Below are 17,908 nucleotides of genomic sequence, written 5' to 3'. Positions count from 1 at the left end.
TACTGACTAGTGAAGTTGCAATAAACGAAATACAACTATACAACAAGTTGTGCATTTAGAGAACGCCCGAAATCAGCAGCAAGTTATGCATAAATTAGATCGTATTCCAACAAAAGTTCAAAGGAGATTGAAATTTGAAAACGAGAGAAGCAACTTAGCACTATACAAAATCATTACCCACCACAAACTCCTCCTTTCAACATAGAATGCAGCAATTCATACAAGGTTGATGCTTCAAATTGTCTTTGCCTACGTTGTCCTTGCCTTGTGAGCTGCAGCAAGCTCAACAGTTATGATGAAGCTCGACTTACCGGCTTCCCTCATATATCGTACATCTCCATTCATCAGCTTCACCAGCTTTCTACTGATGAGCAGACTGAAACCCTCTTCGGACGTGTCCTCCTCACTTCCAAACATCTCGTTCAGCAACGACTCCGGTATACCTCCTCCAGCATATGTTATCCTAATCCGAAACAAATACTTTAATTTCAACGAGTAATTATCAAATGCTTATAAGGTATAAAATGAGTTTATAATTTATATATACGTATATGAAAAACCATAGTTTCGTAGAGAAAATAACAGGATAAGGAGTAAAAGAACGGCGAGAATCTACAACTATTAATAATATGAAACAAGATAACCGAGAACCAAGGTAATCCACCGATACAAGTTGTAACGGCCCAAACCCACTGCTAGCAAATATTGTGCTCTTTGAGCTTTCCCTTTCGAGCTTACCCTCGAGATTTTTAAAACGTGTTTGTTAGGGAGAGGTTTCCACACCCTTATAAAGAATATTTCGTTGTCCTCCCCAACCGATGTGGGATCTCACAATCCACTCCCCTTAGGGGCCCAACGTCTTCGCTGGCATTCGTTCCCTTCTTCAATTGATGTGGGACCTCCCTTCCAAGCCCAACATCCTTGCTAGCACATCGCCTGATATCTGGCTCTGATACCATTTGTAATAGCCCAAGCTAGCGGTTTGATCCCTTATAAATAATGTTTCGTTCTCCTTTTCGACTGATATGGAATCTCACACAAGCAGTATAAATAAAACACTCAACTCTTATATCTAATTTTGGTTCTTATATCTAATTTTGGTCCACGTTTACTCAACTTGTTTATTTACTCCAAAACTTCAAAAAAAAAGAAAAAAAAACGTAACCATCAAGGTCCATAAACCTTCAAAATATTCAGAAAACTTCTAAAAAAAACATCTATTTTGATTTTTTATACTATTTTGCTAAATAATGTTATCCCCCATCCCCAATCTCTACCCATATACGCTATGTAGCTCAAACACATGCCTTGTTCAACACCTACACATGCATAAATTAATATCATCCAGATATATACGATCAATGGCAAAATAATCGTGAGGTTCAAAATGATATTGTTCCTTTTAAAAAAATTTAGAACAGAAAAAGATATTCTGAAAGTGAAAGAATCCTAAAAATTAGGAATCTAATATATTCTATGTAGTTAGCAATAAAAGCTTGTACCTGAACTCCAAATGCACCAGATGGACCGACTTTCCTAATTGATTCTTGGTCACATTGGTTGAAATTGTTAGTTGGCCTCCTGAAGGCGCATAACTAACTGATATCAATAGAAAGTTCGCCAAGACTTGTTGAAGCCTTAAACTATCTCCATATAAGGTCTCGGACATAGCCTCTTCTGGAGTCTCATTAACTATCTGGATACCCTTTCCTTTAATCTTTAGCATCACTTGACTAATTGATACCATCAATACTTCATGCAATGTAAACTCGTCCATTTCTAAATCAATAAACCTGCGTCCAAAAAAAAGATAATTAATAATGAATCTGTTCTTCTACCCACAATAGTAACAATTCATTGCAAATATACCAACCTTGATGAAGTATAAAACTAGACTTCAGAAAAAGAAAAGTGTAGCAAAATTCCGGTGAAATCAACAATATATTTAGAAAAATAAAGTAATATTTTACTGATACGTTGAAAGTCTCATACCCATCAATAATTTTATCGATGTCTGACTCATCGAGAACCTTGGAGATCTGCTTTTGACAGAGTCCGCTAGTACGCAGAAGTTCTTTTTGTTCTACTCCCAACTCGGTGCGCTCCAATAATCTTCTTGAAAAGATTATCCCAGAAAGAGGATTTTGTATCTGTCTTTTTATGTATCCCAATGCTCTCAATCTCTTCAATGCAGTTTGCTCACATAAGCGTTGGATATTTAGTGCTTGTTGCAACTCATGACTAGGAAGCTGCAAAAAGCAAAAGAACCCTGTAACCGAGCCATCTTTATCCAAGATCTTATTGACACATAGAAGACATTCCACGTACATCCCGTTCCGAGCTAAGAAACCAAAGGAAGCCTTTTCAGGATCTTGACCACACATGGCATTGTTCAAGACAATCCCAAGGTTAACAAAAGCTTCTTGATTCTTTAAACGACAACATGATTTGTGAACACCAAAAACCTCTCCCAAAAGCATCTTATCGATTACTTCTTCACGTGACCACCCAGTTAATTTCGCCATTGCAGGATTCCACTCTGAGCACCATCCAAATTCATCTGATCCAAATATTGGAGGGATCAATGGATTGGGATTTTGTACAATGGCTTTGTAATCGCCTTCTAATCGAGTGAACTTGTCCATAACCATCTTCTGACCAGTGATATCTTGTGCTACAAAACACACACCCACGACATTTTCACGCAAGTCCCTACTTGCACAAGCATTTACAACTAGGCTGATGGAGCCAACCTCAATGTGAGAACCATGTGTCTTGATCTCGAATTGAACGTTTTGCTCTTCTTGTCCTGTTGAGAAAGAGTGGGAAAAGGTAAGGTTAAAAATGTCACAATGTGAACTTGCAAAATAGTTAAGTAATGATTTAAGTGATTATCTTGTTTGTGTTTAGGTCAAAATATAAACATGTTGAAGAGGAAAATTAAACAAAAATACCTTGCAATGCCAAGAACAACATCTTCCTGACAACTTCTACAGATGAATCTTCCACTAACGTAAGTAAATGCTTGCCGATAGCTTTATCCACAGGCAGTCCAGTCAATTCAGCAATTTTTGTATTCCACCCATTAATTAACCCATCTAAATCAACAGCTAAAATCGGTACAGTAGCTGTCTCGATTAACCGGACCATCTCACTTGTTACTGATTCCAATTCTTGCCTCCCTTCAATTTTTAGGTCACCAAGTGTTGTTTGAATTGATTTTCTATTTATTTCAGTTGCATCTGTATCCTTAAAAGTATTTCTAAGGATAAGTTGTAAAGAGTGGATTGCATCCATCTCATAGTCCTTCCAGGGCAAACTTCTTGTCTTGACTACTTCAAGGAAAGCCTTGAAAGATGATCTTGGATGCATTTTTCTGGCATCATCCTTTTGACCATGTTCATGCTTTGCTCCACCCCATCGAATCTCTGAAGCAGTGTGAGATCGAAACCAAAAAATCATGTCATTATTAGTTATCCTCACAGCTGCCATCCCACACACTTCATCACCTAAAGCAATAGCTCCAGGGTATCCTGCATCATACAAACTGTCAGTACTCAACCCCGTTGAATCCATATGATACTCGGAAAGCCACGAAGCTATGTCCAGCAACTGGAAGTCATTAGGTGTCAATCCTAATCGCCAAATTTTTTTCTTATATAACAAGGCAGCCCCATCAGATTTGACAAGATCCATTATGTTAGGACTCCTTGACACAATACCTACAGGAGCATCACGCATTAGCATGTCGCACAAGAGTGTTTGCGTACGCAGAATATTCTTTTCTATAATTTGATTTTCCAACTCTAATTCCTTGTTCACATGAATAGCAAATACTTGAGCTAGGAACTCACAAGCATACCTAAGAGGAAACGGAACAAATCTGGGACTTAAATTATGACATACTACCAAGCCCCATAATCTCTTTCTCTTTTGTTGCTGCAAAGCAGGGCCTTCACTTTCTTCATCCCCTTCATTAACTACAACTGCCATAACCAAAGAGGCTATAGAGTTCATGTTTTCCATATACTGTAAATGGCAACTGTGTGGAGCCCTTAAAGTTGAACCACATAAAGTTAGATCAAACTGTAATTTCTCATCTTGGAGTACTTTTAAATGTTTTGCACGACAATCAACAATCATGCGGACCTTATTTTTCATGAACAAAAAACGTGCAGCTTGAGGAATGTCAGTTGCTGGATAATGCAAACCAAGATATGGCTGAAGGCCAGGCTTTGTGACTTCAGAGATCACTTCCCCGTGATCATCATCATGGAATTTATAAGCCATAACTCGATCATAACCTGTTAGTTCAAAAACTTCTTGAACCATTGTGTCACAAAGCCTAGCCATGCTTCCACTAGGCAAAGACTGCAATCTAGTAATTGCTTTGGCGGCAAGTTTATATGACTGTAGAGCTCCAGCTGCAGTCACTGGACCTTCATAAGGCTTCACAGGCTCAAAGTCAATGATTAAGCTTCCAGTAACACGATGAACAATTGCATAGAAGGGTTTTCCAGAAGTCTTGCAATGCACCAGGATAGGATTAAGAAGAGTAACCTCTCCAAAGCCCAAGGCCTTCAACAGTGCAGAAGCACTTGGTGCGGTGAAAATAGTCCTTACATCTGTGCCAATGCCAAGAACAGGGTAATCCCCCATGCTTGGGACAGCATGGCTCACCATGGTCAACATTTCAGGGGCATTTTCACTATACGCAATAACCTTGAATGTTTTGTCATCTAAAGCCAACAAGCAACCAAATGGTTGGATAAGTTTGCCTTTCTGAATATGATGGAGATAAGCTGTAGTAACTTTGTCTGACCTAGGCTGTTGATCTCCGCTAACATCACTAGTGACACGCACTGAACTTGAGTAGTCGAACGAATTCCCAGATTCCTCGAAATCAGCTTGCAGCTTTGCATCAACAGATGTTTGAGCAATAATTCTAGTGCTATGTCTGGACCGCCCAGAGTTGCTAGAAGACTGACTAGGTCTAGAGGTAGACATGTTTCTCCAACCTGAAATAAGGGGAAATTGAAGCAAAAGTTGAAGACTACGTAGAACAGAATTCTAACAAAAATTACAATCATAAGCGTTCATGAGTATGAACACAAGTTCTCATCTCCATCACTATTCATATTCATAGTACCTTTTGAGATCTAGCAAAGTAAAAACTTCTAATTCCGGATTCAATTACCGCAAACTTCTAATTCCGGACTCAACCCAAATGATTGAACAAGAAAAAGGAGAAATAAAACCCTCAACAAGCATATAAATGATTTCTTATTCTAATACATTATCATGTTATTCTTGAAAAAGGAAGCACATGGACAGGACATTGCTGTAATCCACTTAGTTACTATCCAAAAATCAAAAACTGTGTTCAAATTTGTGACTGAAACAGAGAGAAATTTGACATTTGGCAAAAAGATAGCATGTGTGTGTACTCTTTTGTTTCTTCAGGCTAAAGTAAGCTAGAACGACTCTTCGTTTATCTTTTGGCTAAGGTCAGCCGAAACGTTCACAAAATCAATTCACATTCTGTGCACAAACTCCGAGCAAGACACAGTCTTATTTCTTTTGTTCTTTTCCTGGACGCACCAGGACGAGCTCCAAAGTTAACCATTCATTAGCGCCAACCATTGAAACTATTGAAAGAAGAAAAAAACAAACAAGTAGTTCAAATTAATCTCAGTATCTAGACATTAGCATATCAGTTCACCGACTGAACTCACCAGTAGCATCACAGTCAACAAATTTCAACCTCATTTAACCCCACACACTCGCAAATTCCTACCTCAAAACTCAGAAACACAAAACATAAAAAATGCACAAACAGCTAATCATCGCCAAAGGAGCGATTCACGAACCAGAAAGAACAAAACAACTTACCTCGATCTCCACTCACATAAATAGGGCAAAGAAGAACAACAATAAACGAGCCAAGAGACGACGAACTAAACGGAATATAAACGGCAACTACAAAAATCAAAACATTCCAGTAAGAAACTCAAGAAAATGAAATATAAATGAACACCAACAAACCAAAAGAAGAACGATTTTCCGGTGGGGCAAGAGTGGCGCCGGTGAATCAGAGGGGCTGAGAGTGAAAGGTGAGAGTCATGGAGGAGAATTTAGAGCGAGAAAGGAGATGAGGAGAGAGAAGGCGTAGATCCCAAGTTGGAAGTGGCACTAAGGGGGTGGGTAAATGGTCGAGAATGCCCTGACGGTGACGGAAAAAGGTCCGGCGTGGAGCCCCATAACGACGAACCGGTTCGGGAACAGAGTAGACCACCCGGTTCGCTCTGACACCTCTGATAAAACCGAAATCAAATATCCTCGATATGGGTTCCTTCGTCCTATCTAACAATTCCCCATTTTTTTTTTAATTCCAATTCCAATTATATTAACACCATCCTATCCTCATATCCATTCAACCAAATTTAGTTGTCATTCACGTGCTACTCGATATTTTGAAAGTTTCATTAATATCCTTTAACACGATAAGCAATTTTTTTTAATGATCAATGACCCATGTACCGTGTCAAGCTCTAAACAGTGATTCACATACAACGTCAGGCTCTAAATGGTGATCCATGACGAAGAAGTTGTGAATGTTGGTCGAGTATTTATAAGTTACGAGCTATTCAGATCGACTATTTACGAGCTATCCATTCTCGATGGTTACTAGAATCAGATTTATTATCTATGGTCAAGATTGATCCACGTAAACGATAGCTAAATTTGGGCATGTGTCACCTCAATTACCACACATGATATTAGGATGGTTTACAAGTTGCAAATTGCAATAGCTATGAGATATCTAACATGGATTGAATATACCCCATTTTCTTGTCCTTCAAATGGGATCTAGACATGTCCTACCATTTGATATTGATGTTTCAAGCAAGCAAAGTGCTTCCAAAATTGTATTCGACCCTTTTCATGTGCATTTTCTTCTTTCAAGTTCGATCTTTTTTTCACCTTAAAATTTTTGTTCTAAATTGTTCGTGGGTATGTCCAATTTTTACGAAGTTGTCGTCTTTAACCAAAAATTGTTTTAGGTTTTCGTGAGGCCCGAAATTAGGTTTGCACGATTTCTAATATCTATTTTTTATGGATCTCGAGATATTAGATTGTGGTATTTGGAAGCAAATAGTTTGAGTTGAGCTATTTGAGGGACGTTTTGTAGTTTCCATTGTAATAGAATTTGCAATTACAGAAGATTAGATGCAATATCGAGTTTGAGATGAATAGTATAAACATTGTTTTTGTGAGTTAAGAAAAATTAAGTGATATTTAGAGAAAATTTTACAGAGAGAGAGAGATCATAAGATAGAAGGGGCATCTACTAACGAGAACAAATTTTATTTGTAACACTCAATGCTCAAGATTCGAACTAAGATTTGGTATTTAATGGCTCTAACATTTTTCTGTATCTCTTACGACATGACCACCTTACCTACTTGACTTGAACTACGATTCATTTTAGCATGTTTTGTCTTCACTTACTTACTTCTTAGAAAAAATTCTTAAAAGATCGTAAAATATCGAACATGTTCAAAGTCAAACACTCCTAATTTTGATATTCATATGATTGAGCCTCCGCAGAAAGAATATACGTCCTATTTGTATTTGTATGAATAGTAATGATTTCAGATTCTCGGGACGACTCAAATTGGGACGTGGTCTTGGATTTTTCATGCACTCCATCATGTTACATCATTAGACCGAGGGGGGTTGATAGACAAAGAGTGACAAAGGCCCATAACCTCATGAATTATTGGTCATTGAAGAGCAAAATATATTTATATTTTTAATGTTTTGGTTGAGTGTGGCCATGTCCCAGCCCAGCTGCGCCTGTCTCAATTCTGGTTGATAATTAATAAGGATGTGTTTTTGTCCTTTTTAAGGTTATTGTTTAATCTGAAAAACAAATTTAAAGGTTTACTTAATAATACTCGATTAGCGATGAACAACATGTATTCTTCCAAAAATAAAGGTTCTCTCAAGTACACGAGTTAAAAGAATGCAACTTATCAAAGATTTTCTTTAAACTTCGACATAGTTATGAGTTATGGTAATGTTTTGGTAGTTAAATTTGTTAAAGTTATATTTAGTAAACTAAAACTATATATAGAATGTCGCACGATTAAGTTTGGTATTTTAACCCAACATATGTGATAAATTCATTCCTTTTATTAAAAAAGATCGAAAGAAACTTAGGTTTTTCACCTAATGATTTAAGTGATCCATGAGGGTATTCTCGACAGGGTTGAGGTTGTGGTCTTCAGGAGGGTATTCTCGACAAGGTTGAGGTTGTGTGGTCTTCAGGAGGGTATTCTCGACAGGGTTGAGGTTGTGTGGTCTTCAGGAGGGTATTCTCGACAGGGTTGAGGTTGTGTGGTCTTCAGGAGGGTATTCTCGACAGGGTTGTACAAAACTAGAAAACAACTTTTCAGATCGAGTTAATGACCCTCTCTCTTGTTGTACATATTTGAACTCATTATAAACTTTTAGCCAATATTCTCCTTGAATTTTCTCTTTCCGGTTCCTTTAGTCAATATAAAGTAGACCATTTTCCGGTTCCTTTGGTCAATATAAAGTAGACCATTTTCCGGTTCCTTTCGTCAATATAAAGTAGACCATTTTCCGGTTCCTTTCGTCAATATAAAGTAGACCATTTTCCGGTACCTTTCGTCAATATAAAGTAGACCATTTTCCGGTTCCTTTCGTCAATATAAAGTAGACCATTTTCCGGTTCCTTTCGTCAATATAAAGTAGACCATTTTCCGGTTCCTTTCGTCAATATAGACCATTTTCTGGTTCCTTTCGTCAATATAAAGTAGACCATTTTCCGGTTCCTTTCGTCAATATAAAGTAGACCATTTTCCGGTTCCTTTAGTCAATATAAAGTAGACCATTTTCCGGTTCCTTTAGTCAATATAAAGTAGACCATTTTTCGGTTCCTTTAGTCAATATAAAGTAGACCATTTTTCGGTTCCTTTAGTCAATATAAAGTAGACCATTTTTCGGTTCCTTTAGTCAATATAAAGTAGACCATTTTCCGGTTCCTTTAGTCAATATAAAGTAGACCATTTTCCGGTTCCTTTAGTCAATATAAAGTAGACCATTTTAAAGGATGAACGTTATGTAATGGGTCTAGACATAGTTTAGGAACATAAAATTTCAAGTAGCTAATCTAGTCTTCTCTCAAGATTTACGGGTAGGAAATGCTTGGAAATCAATATGAGCCTTAAGTGAAGTAAAACTTAAATGAATATGGAAGAATTAGGACAAGAACCAAAAGTTAAGGATCTAAACCGAATGTTTTGTTGGGAATCAAATAACCATGAATGATTTACGCTTGTTATTACGAAATGTTCATGACTTATGAGCTTGGATCGGGGCTTAAAAGTTTATGAACGTCGCAATTGTTCCTTAAGAATAACTCTTTGGAGCAAGAACACATAAAGCTAAGAAAACACTCTAGTCCACTAAGACATGAAGACTACTAGGTACCACTCAGAAACAAAATACAAAGATCAACAAACTTATAACTCAAGAACCCCTTGACCTTCCACGGTACGACATGTTCATGACTTAGACTACACTGCTTGGAATGTAACAACCTTTGGGTGTAGGTTTCCAAACTGTATTGCAGAGAATGCATGAGGCCATGCACTTACGCCACTTGGAGTGCATTAAGCAATGGATGTAGGTTTTTAGATTGTGTTGTTTGGAACCATGAAGTCGTGTACACAAGTTATTAGGTCCATATCTCATACCATAAATCCTAGAGAGAGTGTTTCAAAGAATAAGAAAAAGGAACCCGAACCAAGAACCACCAACAAGAAACTAGAGCAAGGATCAAGATTCAAGTTCTCGAACAAACCCACAAATTATTAAAAAAAAATTAATGAAGGGTATCTTGAGGAGGTTCAGACGTGAAGACAAGTTAATCCCACTCTTCATTGGGTCCTTCAAAATTTTAGATTAGATTAGATTAGTGATGTATCGATTGGCATTGTCATCATCCTTTTCTATTATGCATAACGTGTTCTATGTGTCTATGCTCTATAAATACATAATCGACCAGACCCATGTGATAGACTATGAGACTTTGTCATTAGATGAGAGCCTAAGTTTCGAGAAATGACCCATACAATTTTTAGCTCAAGAAATAAAGACCTCGCACGCTAGAGAGATAACATTCGTCAGGTATTTTACTCTCCATCTCCCCCACTACGCCCTTCATTTCCTCTACTCCCTCACTTCCTCCACTTGTACCATCATTCTTCTCACTTTCTTTAGTGATGTCAACTTAGGCTAACTAGGTAAGAAGCTCTACTGTTGGCTTGCTTTTGTATAATGTATGATGACGTATGTCTGGTGTCTTGTGGCACGTGCACATGTCATAATTATGATTGTGATGCTATGCTATACTGTGTTATGTTATGTTGTGCTACACCATAATTATAAGTTATGTTATAATGTGACGATGCCTTGTTGTAGAATCACGTTTATGATATTGATAATTTATGGTGCATAAACCTCCATACACCATGTCAGGCAAGCAAGGTTAAGTAGAAAAGATTTAACGTGAATTATGTATGCATGATTCCTAGGCTCGTTAAGTTGTTAATGAATGGAGGTATGACTTTATGTCATGATTTTATGCGATGAGGACCTCATGCATTTTTTTGTATCATATGCATATGGATACTTTTTCGTTGTAATTAGTATGGATGCGTACCTTACGACATTTATGTTCGCCATGATGTTAAACCGGCTCTTTCCATTCGCGATGTCTGGTAGAGTGAGCATCCGCTAGTTCGACGAGCCAAGCCCAGAGGTACGTATACGAGCCTACCTAGTGGGTTCATGTGCGCTTGCGTAGACTATGGTAGGGAAGTACTACACATCGAACACTGCCTAGACTGAAAAGTAGCCTAAGGCCATGTCATGATGTTTTTATAAAATGATAGATCCCTATATATCATATGTGTTTACATTTTCTGACCCCAATATTGAGGCTACTTATTGAGTATTTCTTAAAATACTCAAGTTACTTGCAAGTGTTCTTTTTCAGGTAAAGATAAGGCACATCTTCACGGATGAGAACGTCGCGGTGATGACCATGGAATTGAAGTTAGGGTAGATGCATTCATGTTATTTATAGTCATTAGTTAGATAACGACGTTATTTTCTTTTACTTAAACTTTATTTTTAATAGAAAAATATGGTTGTCACAAGGTCTATAGTATATGAATAAGGCTGAGTGTCTTATCCCGATAATATTATTGATATGGTCCAATTTGTAATTTTACAAATGGTTTGATCCAAATCGTTCATGTGGAGATATGTGAGTGGGGTATCCTATACAATGAGCTTGAAATATTTTATCTCTTTTATAAATCCATTAATTGAAAAGATTAATATTTCAAAGGATGAATATATGCGACTCGATCTTAATCTTGAGTGAGTTAGGAACTCTTGTCTATAAGACCTTGTTTTTCGATTTGCATAGGTGAGAATAACATTTGTACCCGATTCAATATGCCTACTATTTTATAATTTGATTTATTAAATTTTTTTAATGCTTTAATTCGTCAACCGCTAGTAAATATTATATGTTTTAAGACATTTAATTCGTTACATATCGTTATCAACCTCACAATTTTAAAACGCGTCTACTATGGAAAGAGTCTAGCCCTACTCCGACCAATGTCTCACACCATCCGGTGACTGCCTTTGATAACATTTGTAACATCCCAAGCTAACCATTAGCAAATCTTGTTCATTTTAGCTCGTTACAATCACCATCAACCTCATGGTTTTAAAACTCGTTTTCTAACTATTATACTTGGTGAACAAACGTTTATCATTATATTCAGAGCGTTGATATAGATGACCACATAACTAAAAACCACTAACCACCACCAAAATGACTTGCATTTTACATATCAATAATTCGATTTAGAGTAAGATTTTTTCAAACACGAATCTGGGACTCACTCCCAATAATCTGGAGCCCTCGAACAAAGTACACCATTTGTTCGACACTTTAGTCACTTTTGACTGCACCTTCGATGCTCACAATTCTTTGTTTAATATTTGAAGATTCTATTGTCATTGATAAGTTAAAGACATGACTCTGATACTATGTTAAGAATCACGACTTTTCACAATGGTATGACATTGTTCGCTATGAGTATAAACTCATAATCTTCTACTAAATTAACCAATGTAAGACTCATTTCCAATAATTCTAACTCAGTGGATATAGTTTAGTGGTAAAAGTGCGATTCGTTCTATTAATCACTTAATAGTTAAGGGATCCTTCAGAATTATTAATATTCCGATCAAAAACTTTTTTTCTTAAAAGGATTTAATCTTTTACCTCTCGATGAAAGATTCGAGGAAAAATATAAATTCTCGTGATTTGTATCCAAAAATAAGTTAGAAATTGAAAAAATTGGATCACGAAATTACGAAACATAATTTTATTGAATTGGATCAATGAACAACCTTAACCAACTCGATCTAAGAAAAAATTGACTAACTCGAACAATCGAATGTAATCTTTAATGTCTCAACTCGATTCAATTCAACCCTGAACTCCTGAACCTGTCTGCCCCTTCTATCTATTACCTTCCCTGATTGAACTCGGTAAATTCATTTTCTCTCACTCGTGAACCTTATGAATCAAAGAAAGACGAAAGAAAAGATGCATTCTCCTTCACTCTGGCCAACTCACCGAAACAAAAACAAGCCCGAAAGAAAATGCAAATGAAAATTGAAAAGCCAAACTCCCATCATCATCATAATAGTATCATCATAGTGGTAGTGGTCACAAAGAATGCCAGTGAGATATTAACCATTTTTAGCTAAACACCCACATGACATCCAATAACGCCTTTAATTATACATTCTTTGGCATAAATCCTCACACCTTATGCATTTTTCACGTGTCTTTTTATTTTTCAACATGCCATAAATATGCATTGCTCTTTCTTTTTTTATCCCCACGTGATTCTTTTATTTTTTTTTTTATTTGTTCTTAATTTTTTTTTTTTTAAGGAAAATGGAAACTCCTCTTTCCACTCCTTTTGTTTTCCTAACTAAATTTGATGTCTTAAATGGAAAAAATCTTTTATGCTATGAGTTCTTCCAAAAGGGCGAATGGAATAAGGGAAGAGTACGATCGTGACCTTACTTTCCGAATAAACGTTTTCTTTTAGGTTCTGTAAACTATTTAAATCAGGTTCGTAAATGTAAAGTTCTTCCATTTTTTATTTTGGATTTAATAAATTCTTTAACTTCCGAAATTAATTTTAAACAAAAATTTAAAATCGAGAGTTGAACCATTTTCGACACAAACTCGTATGTAATATTAGCTAAATTCATTTTAAAAATACCTCGAAATTACGTAATTTATCTATAAAAAAAATACTTTTGAACTTTTAAATTTCAATAATACTCGGTTTTCAAAAAAAAAAGTTCATAACTATTATAATATCTTTCAACTTTTTAACCCGTTTTAAAAACAAAAGCTTTATTAATATTTTTAATAAAAACTTCAAAAACACATTTAAACTTTATTTAAAAATTTATACAAAAAAAAGTGACATTACCATTAATATATGAACAAAACCGTTAGTACCACATTTCAAAAATACCTATAAACTTTAAAAAATAACACTGACAATGATTTTTAAAGTTAGTGAACCTCTCAATAGGATTTGAACCCATATGAAGTTCTGACCATCTGTCAGAGAAAAAAGAACGAATGGATCTTGTAGGATTCCCGAGAAATTCTTCGATTTCTTCCGGAAGCGGATGATTATTCATCTGCTTCTCACGTTCCGTGAATAGCCAGGACATTGATGAATATCCAGAAAAGCATTTAGGGAATCGGTTTGATTCTATCTCTGTTCGTTCCGTTTGAAGAAAGGAAGGATCCCAAAGAATCGATCTTTCTTTTAGTTGTTGAATCTCTCTTTGATTGATCAATGTGTGATATTCCGAAATACTGTAATGAAAGGAAGATAGGAGTTTGTCGCTAGGTATTTGACCAAATAGGATCGTCCAGTTCCTATAGAACCTATCACTAAAATACCCCTACGAGGGGATAGGGCTAAGCGGAGCGAAAAGGGTTTTCCATGAGATGGGAAATTCAAACTATTAGCCCCACACAAGGTTTGTGAATAAGTGATTGTCTGATAATGAGCAAGGAATATCCGTCTTTCTGCTAAACAGGATGTATTGAACTCATAATTCATCAGATACTTTTTATGAATGTCAACTAAGAACCGTAAGTAAATTACTCCCGGTTGTTCAATCATTTTTTTCATATTATTTTCATATGGTGGTCACCACATGAACACTATATCATTACTTGGTAGTTGTTAAGGAGACAATTAAATTCATCTCCATTCAATAATTTATGTAGGGTATATAACGCATGCGGTTAGACTTATATAACCTAGAGTTACGAGTGGGCACGAGTTCAGGTAGAGAAAAGTTTTGGACCAATCTAAAATTTCAGGTTGGTTGGTTTGGTTGGTGACCCGAATTACGAGTGTGCTCGAGTTTGGACTGTGTTGGGTTTGAGAAAAGTTGTAGACCAATCCAATTTTTCAGAGCGGTTTGGTTGGTGACCTGAATTATGAGTGTGCATGAGTTGGGGTTGTGTTGAGGTTTGAGAAAAATTTTGAACCAATCCAAAATTTTAGAACGGTTTGGTTGGTGACGTGAATCACCTAACTAGAGTTCACTACCCAACCTAACCCTCTAATTTTCGAGTCGGGTCGGGTTAGGTTGGGTTGGGTTGGGTTGGGTTGGGTTGGGTTGGGTTGTTCTTTTTTTTAATTATTCAAAAAATCATAATTACTCTCCCATATAAAACTTAAATATTAAACATTTACAAGTCACAACTCATCGCTAATATTCTTTATGAGCATCAATTATTCTTAATTTTCATAACAATCTTAAAGGTAGAGTAAGGTTAGGTTGAGTAATGAACCTTATTTTTTATTCGGTTATGTTGACTTGATAGAAAAAAGTTCCAACATGCAAACAAGATAAAAGCTGTAACTGCCCAAGCCCACCGCTAGCCGATATTATCCTCTTTTCGCTTTTCTTTTCGAGTTTTCCCTTAAGGTTTTTAAAATACGTTTGCGAGGGAGAGGTTTCCATACCCTTATAAAGAATGTTTCGTTCTTCTCTCCAACCGATATGAAATCTCACAAATCCATACCTCTTTAGGGCTAACGTCCTCAATGACACCCATTCTCTTCTCCAATCGATGTGGGCCTTTGAGGCTCAACGTCCTTGCTGGCACACTGCCTCGTGTCCACCCCCTTCAAGACTCAGTGTCCTTGCTGGCACACCTTCTCGCTGACACATCACTTAGTGCCTAGCTTTGATACCATTTGTAACAGCCCAACCCACTGCTAGCAAATATTATCCACTTTAAGCTTTCCCTTTCGAGCTTTCTGTCAATGTTTTTAAATACGTCTACTAGAGAGAGACTTCCACACCCTTAAAAAAATACTTCGATTTCCTCTCCAACTGATGTGGAATCTCACAAAAGCTTTTTGCTCTTCATTCTCACAACATTTGAGAGCTTATAAAGAAGAGAAATATTAATCAAAATTCGAGCTAACATAAACAATTCGACAATCAAAATACCCATAAACCTCTCTAAATTTGAAGATTTCGAATCTTCATTACTATTATTACAATACTATATTTGGATCCTATTTGAAGCCTAAGATTCCCTACTATTTGAGGTGAACCTAATTCGAGAGAATTTTTGTTAAAGCCGAACCAAACCAAACCAAACCAAACCAAACCAAACTAAGATGAATAATTATAGGTGGGTTGTAGTACATTGTACAAGGACATGGTAGACCAAGGTACATGTAAGTTAGTCAGGGGTACTGAAAGGGAGGGAACCGGCCGGTCCGGCCCACGGATGGCAGCGTAGGGCCGGTGGGAATGTTGGTGGATGAAAAAAAAAGTAAGCAAATCGGACGGTGGAGATTGGGTTTTGGAAGAGCCGGGAAGGTGGAATCTGACGGTGGATCTTCCGAGAAAACCTCACAAGGATGTGACTTCCAGTACAACTCTCGAGGCTTCTGCCACTGCTCAGCTCAGCTCTGTACTGACAGAGGAAATAAAATATTTTTAATATTTTTTCAATTACCGAATTAAAAGATTCAAATAAAAAAATAAAAAAATAAACTTTTACTTTTTATGACATAAAGAGATGTAATTATTAAAATATAATCTATTTTACGATTTTTGTTATAAAAATGTTAAATTAATAAAATATATATATTTCTATTAAAAATGCTTTTTTAGTTTCCAAATTTTCAATAATAATTTTATATTTAAAAAATACATTTATCCTTAATTTTGAAACTATTAGATGTTAATATCTTTAAAAAATATTGTTGCACTTTTAAATATATTATTAATATTCTTTCATTTTTAAATAATATATTAAATAATTTTTTGGTTACTACTTTTAAAATTGAAGAAGAAAACGATTTATAAAATATAGACAGAAACGTTATTTTAAAATTTTTTATTGATATTTTTTATACATGGTACGTTACAAGAAAGTTCAAGAGAATTTTTTGAACGTTTTTGAAAGCTCAAGTATATTTTAAACAAAATTTTATGGATTTACCCCGAAAGCTAATGATAGAGGGTATTTTAGAAATTTGAACGGTATTATTAAAACTTACCTTAAAAAAAATTGATTTAGAAAAATAAAAAAAATTATATTAAAAACGATAAGATTGTAAATAATAAATCAACCACAAAAAAAGTTTTTCTCTCATTGCAGCCAGCATCTGCACTACTCAGTGCCTAGTATTGATACTATTGTAACAGTTTACAGCCATCGCTACTAGATTCTCTACTTTAGTATTTATATATTGTCGTCAGCTTCATGATTTAAAAATGAGTCTGCTAGGAAAAGGTTTCTACCTATTATAAAATATATTCCGTTCTATATATGAGATGTCTAAACGTGTAATTTTATTGAGAGGAAATTACTAACCATACCCATTAACTCTGGGGACCAATAGTAAAGTTAGATTTAAATCAATACAATATTCTTAGATTTTTTTTAATAAAAAAGTTAATAATATAAACTTTAGATTTCATAAATAATTATTATAAATACTTTAATTAATATAAGTGATAATTAATGATTATTTAAAAAAATGAGAGATGTTAATTCGCAATTAATAAATTGTAATAGACAACTTAAATTCAATTTTATAACATTAATAAAATATTCTAAATTCTTAATTTTTTTTTATTAATGGATGAGGTTTAAACTATTTTAATTTTTAAATTTCTATGTTGATATATACCTCTAACTTTAAAAATATTAATTTTAGTTATTAAAGTTTAGAAAATAATTATATAGTCCATAATTTTTATAAAATGTCAAAAACAACATTTTAATTAAAGATTTAATGTACGTGAACGGTATGAATGAAACAGAGAATCCACTTTTAAATGGTGAATGAGAGGAGTTGATATGAAAATTTTACGGAAGGTAAAAATTATATTAATTGTCTCTGTCAGTATCCCACCCACCTGCTCGCTTTATCATAATATTAAAAATTAAATATTTAGAAATTATATGGAATAGTATAGGTTAAAAAATTTATTATTTTATTTTTTAATAAAAATTATATTAAAAAATAAAATTTATGAATTTTCAGCTGGAAATTGTTGTTCTTATCTAAAAACAATTTTTTTTTTTTTTTAATGAAAATTGAAATGAAAGACAGTTAATATCCAATCGGATGGACGTCTCTAATTTTGACTGGGAGGGTATTTGATTCGGAGTGCGAGCCATCGAAACTCAGATCATACG

The 17,908-nt window shown here is 35.2% G+C and overlaps 1 protein-coding gene across 6 annotated transcripts; it reads right to left on the bottom strand.

Annotated features, from left to right (window-relative positions):
- Positions 1 to 6,218, bottom strand: LOC111493927 (phytochrome A). 6 transcript variants are annotated; one of them, XM_023143851.1, is made up of 5 exons: positions 5,150 to 6,218; positions 2,955 to 5,018; positions 1,993 to 2,809; positions 1,503 to 1,793; positions 1 to 463 (listed from the first exon to the last, which is right to left on the bottom strand). In XM_023143851.1, exons 2-5 carry the CDS (start codon positions 5,005 to 5,007, stop codon positions 250 to 252), a joined length of 3,375 nt encoding a protein of 1,124 aa, XP_022999619.1. In that variant the 5' UTR covers positions 5,008 to 5,018; positions 5,150 to 6,218; the 3' UTR covers positions 1 to 249. The 6 variants fall into 6 exon arrangements, with proteins under 6 accessions (XP_022999619.1, XP_022999620.1, XP_022999621.1 ...); XM_023143852.1 differs by having other exon boundaries at positions 5,448 to 6,218; XM_023143853.1 differs by having other exon boundaries at positions 5,893 to 6,218.
- Positions 6,219 to 17,908: the final 11,690 nt, after the last annotated feature.

Source organism: Cucurbita maxima, unplaced genomic scaffold (genome assembly GCF_002738345.1).
Source record: "Cucurbita maxima cultivar Rimu unplaced genomic scaffold, Cmax_1.0 Cma_Scf00019, whole genome shotgun sequence".
Taxonomy (NCBI): Eukaryota; Viridiplantae; Streptophyta; class Magnoliopsida; order Cucurbitales; family Cucurbitaceae; genus Cucurbita; species Cucurbita maxima.
This window is presented reverse-complemented; position numbering and strand designations above follow the sequence as displayed.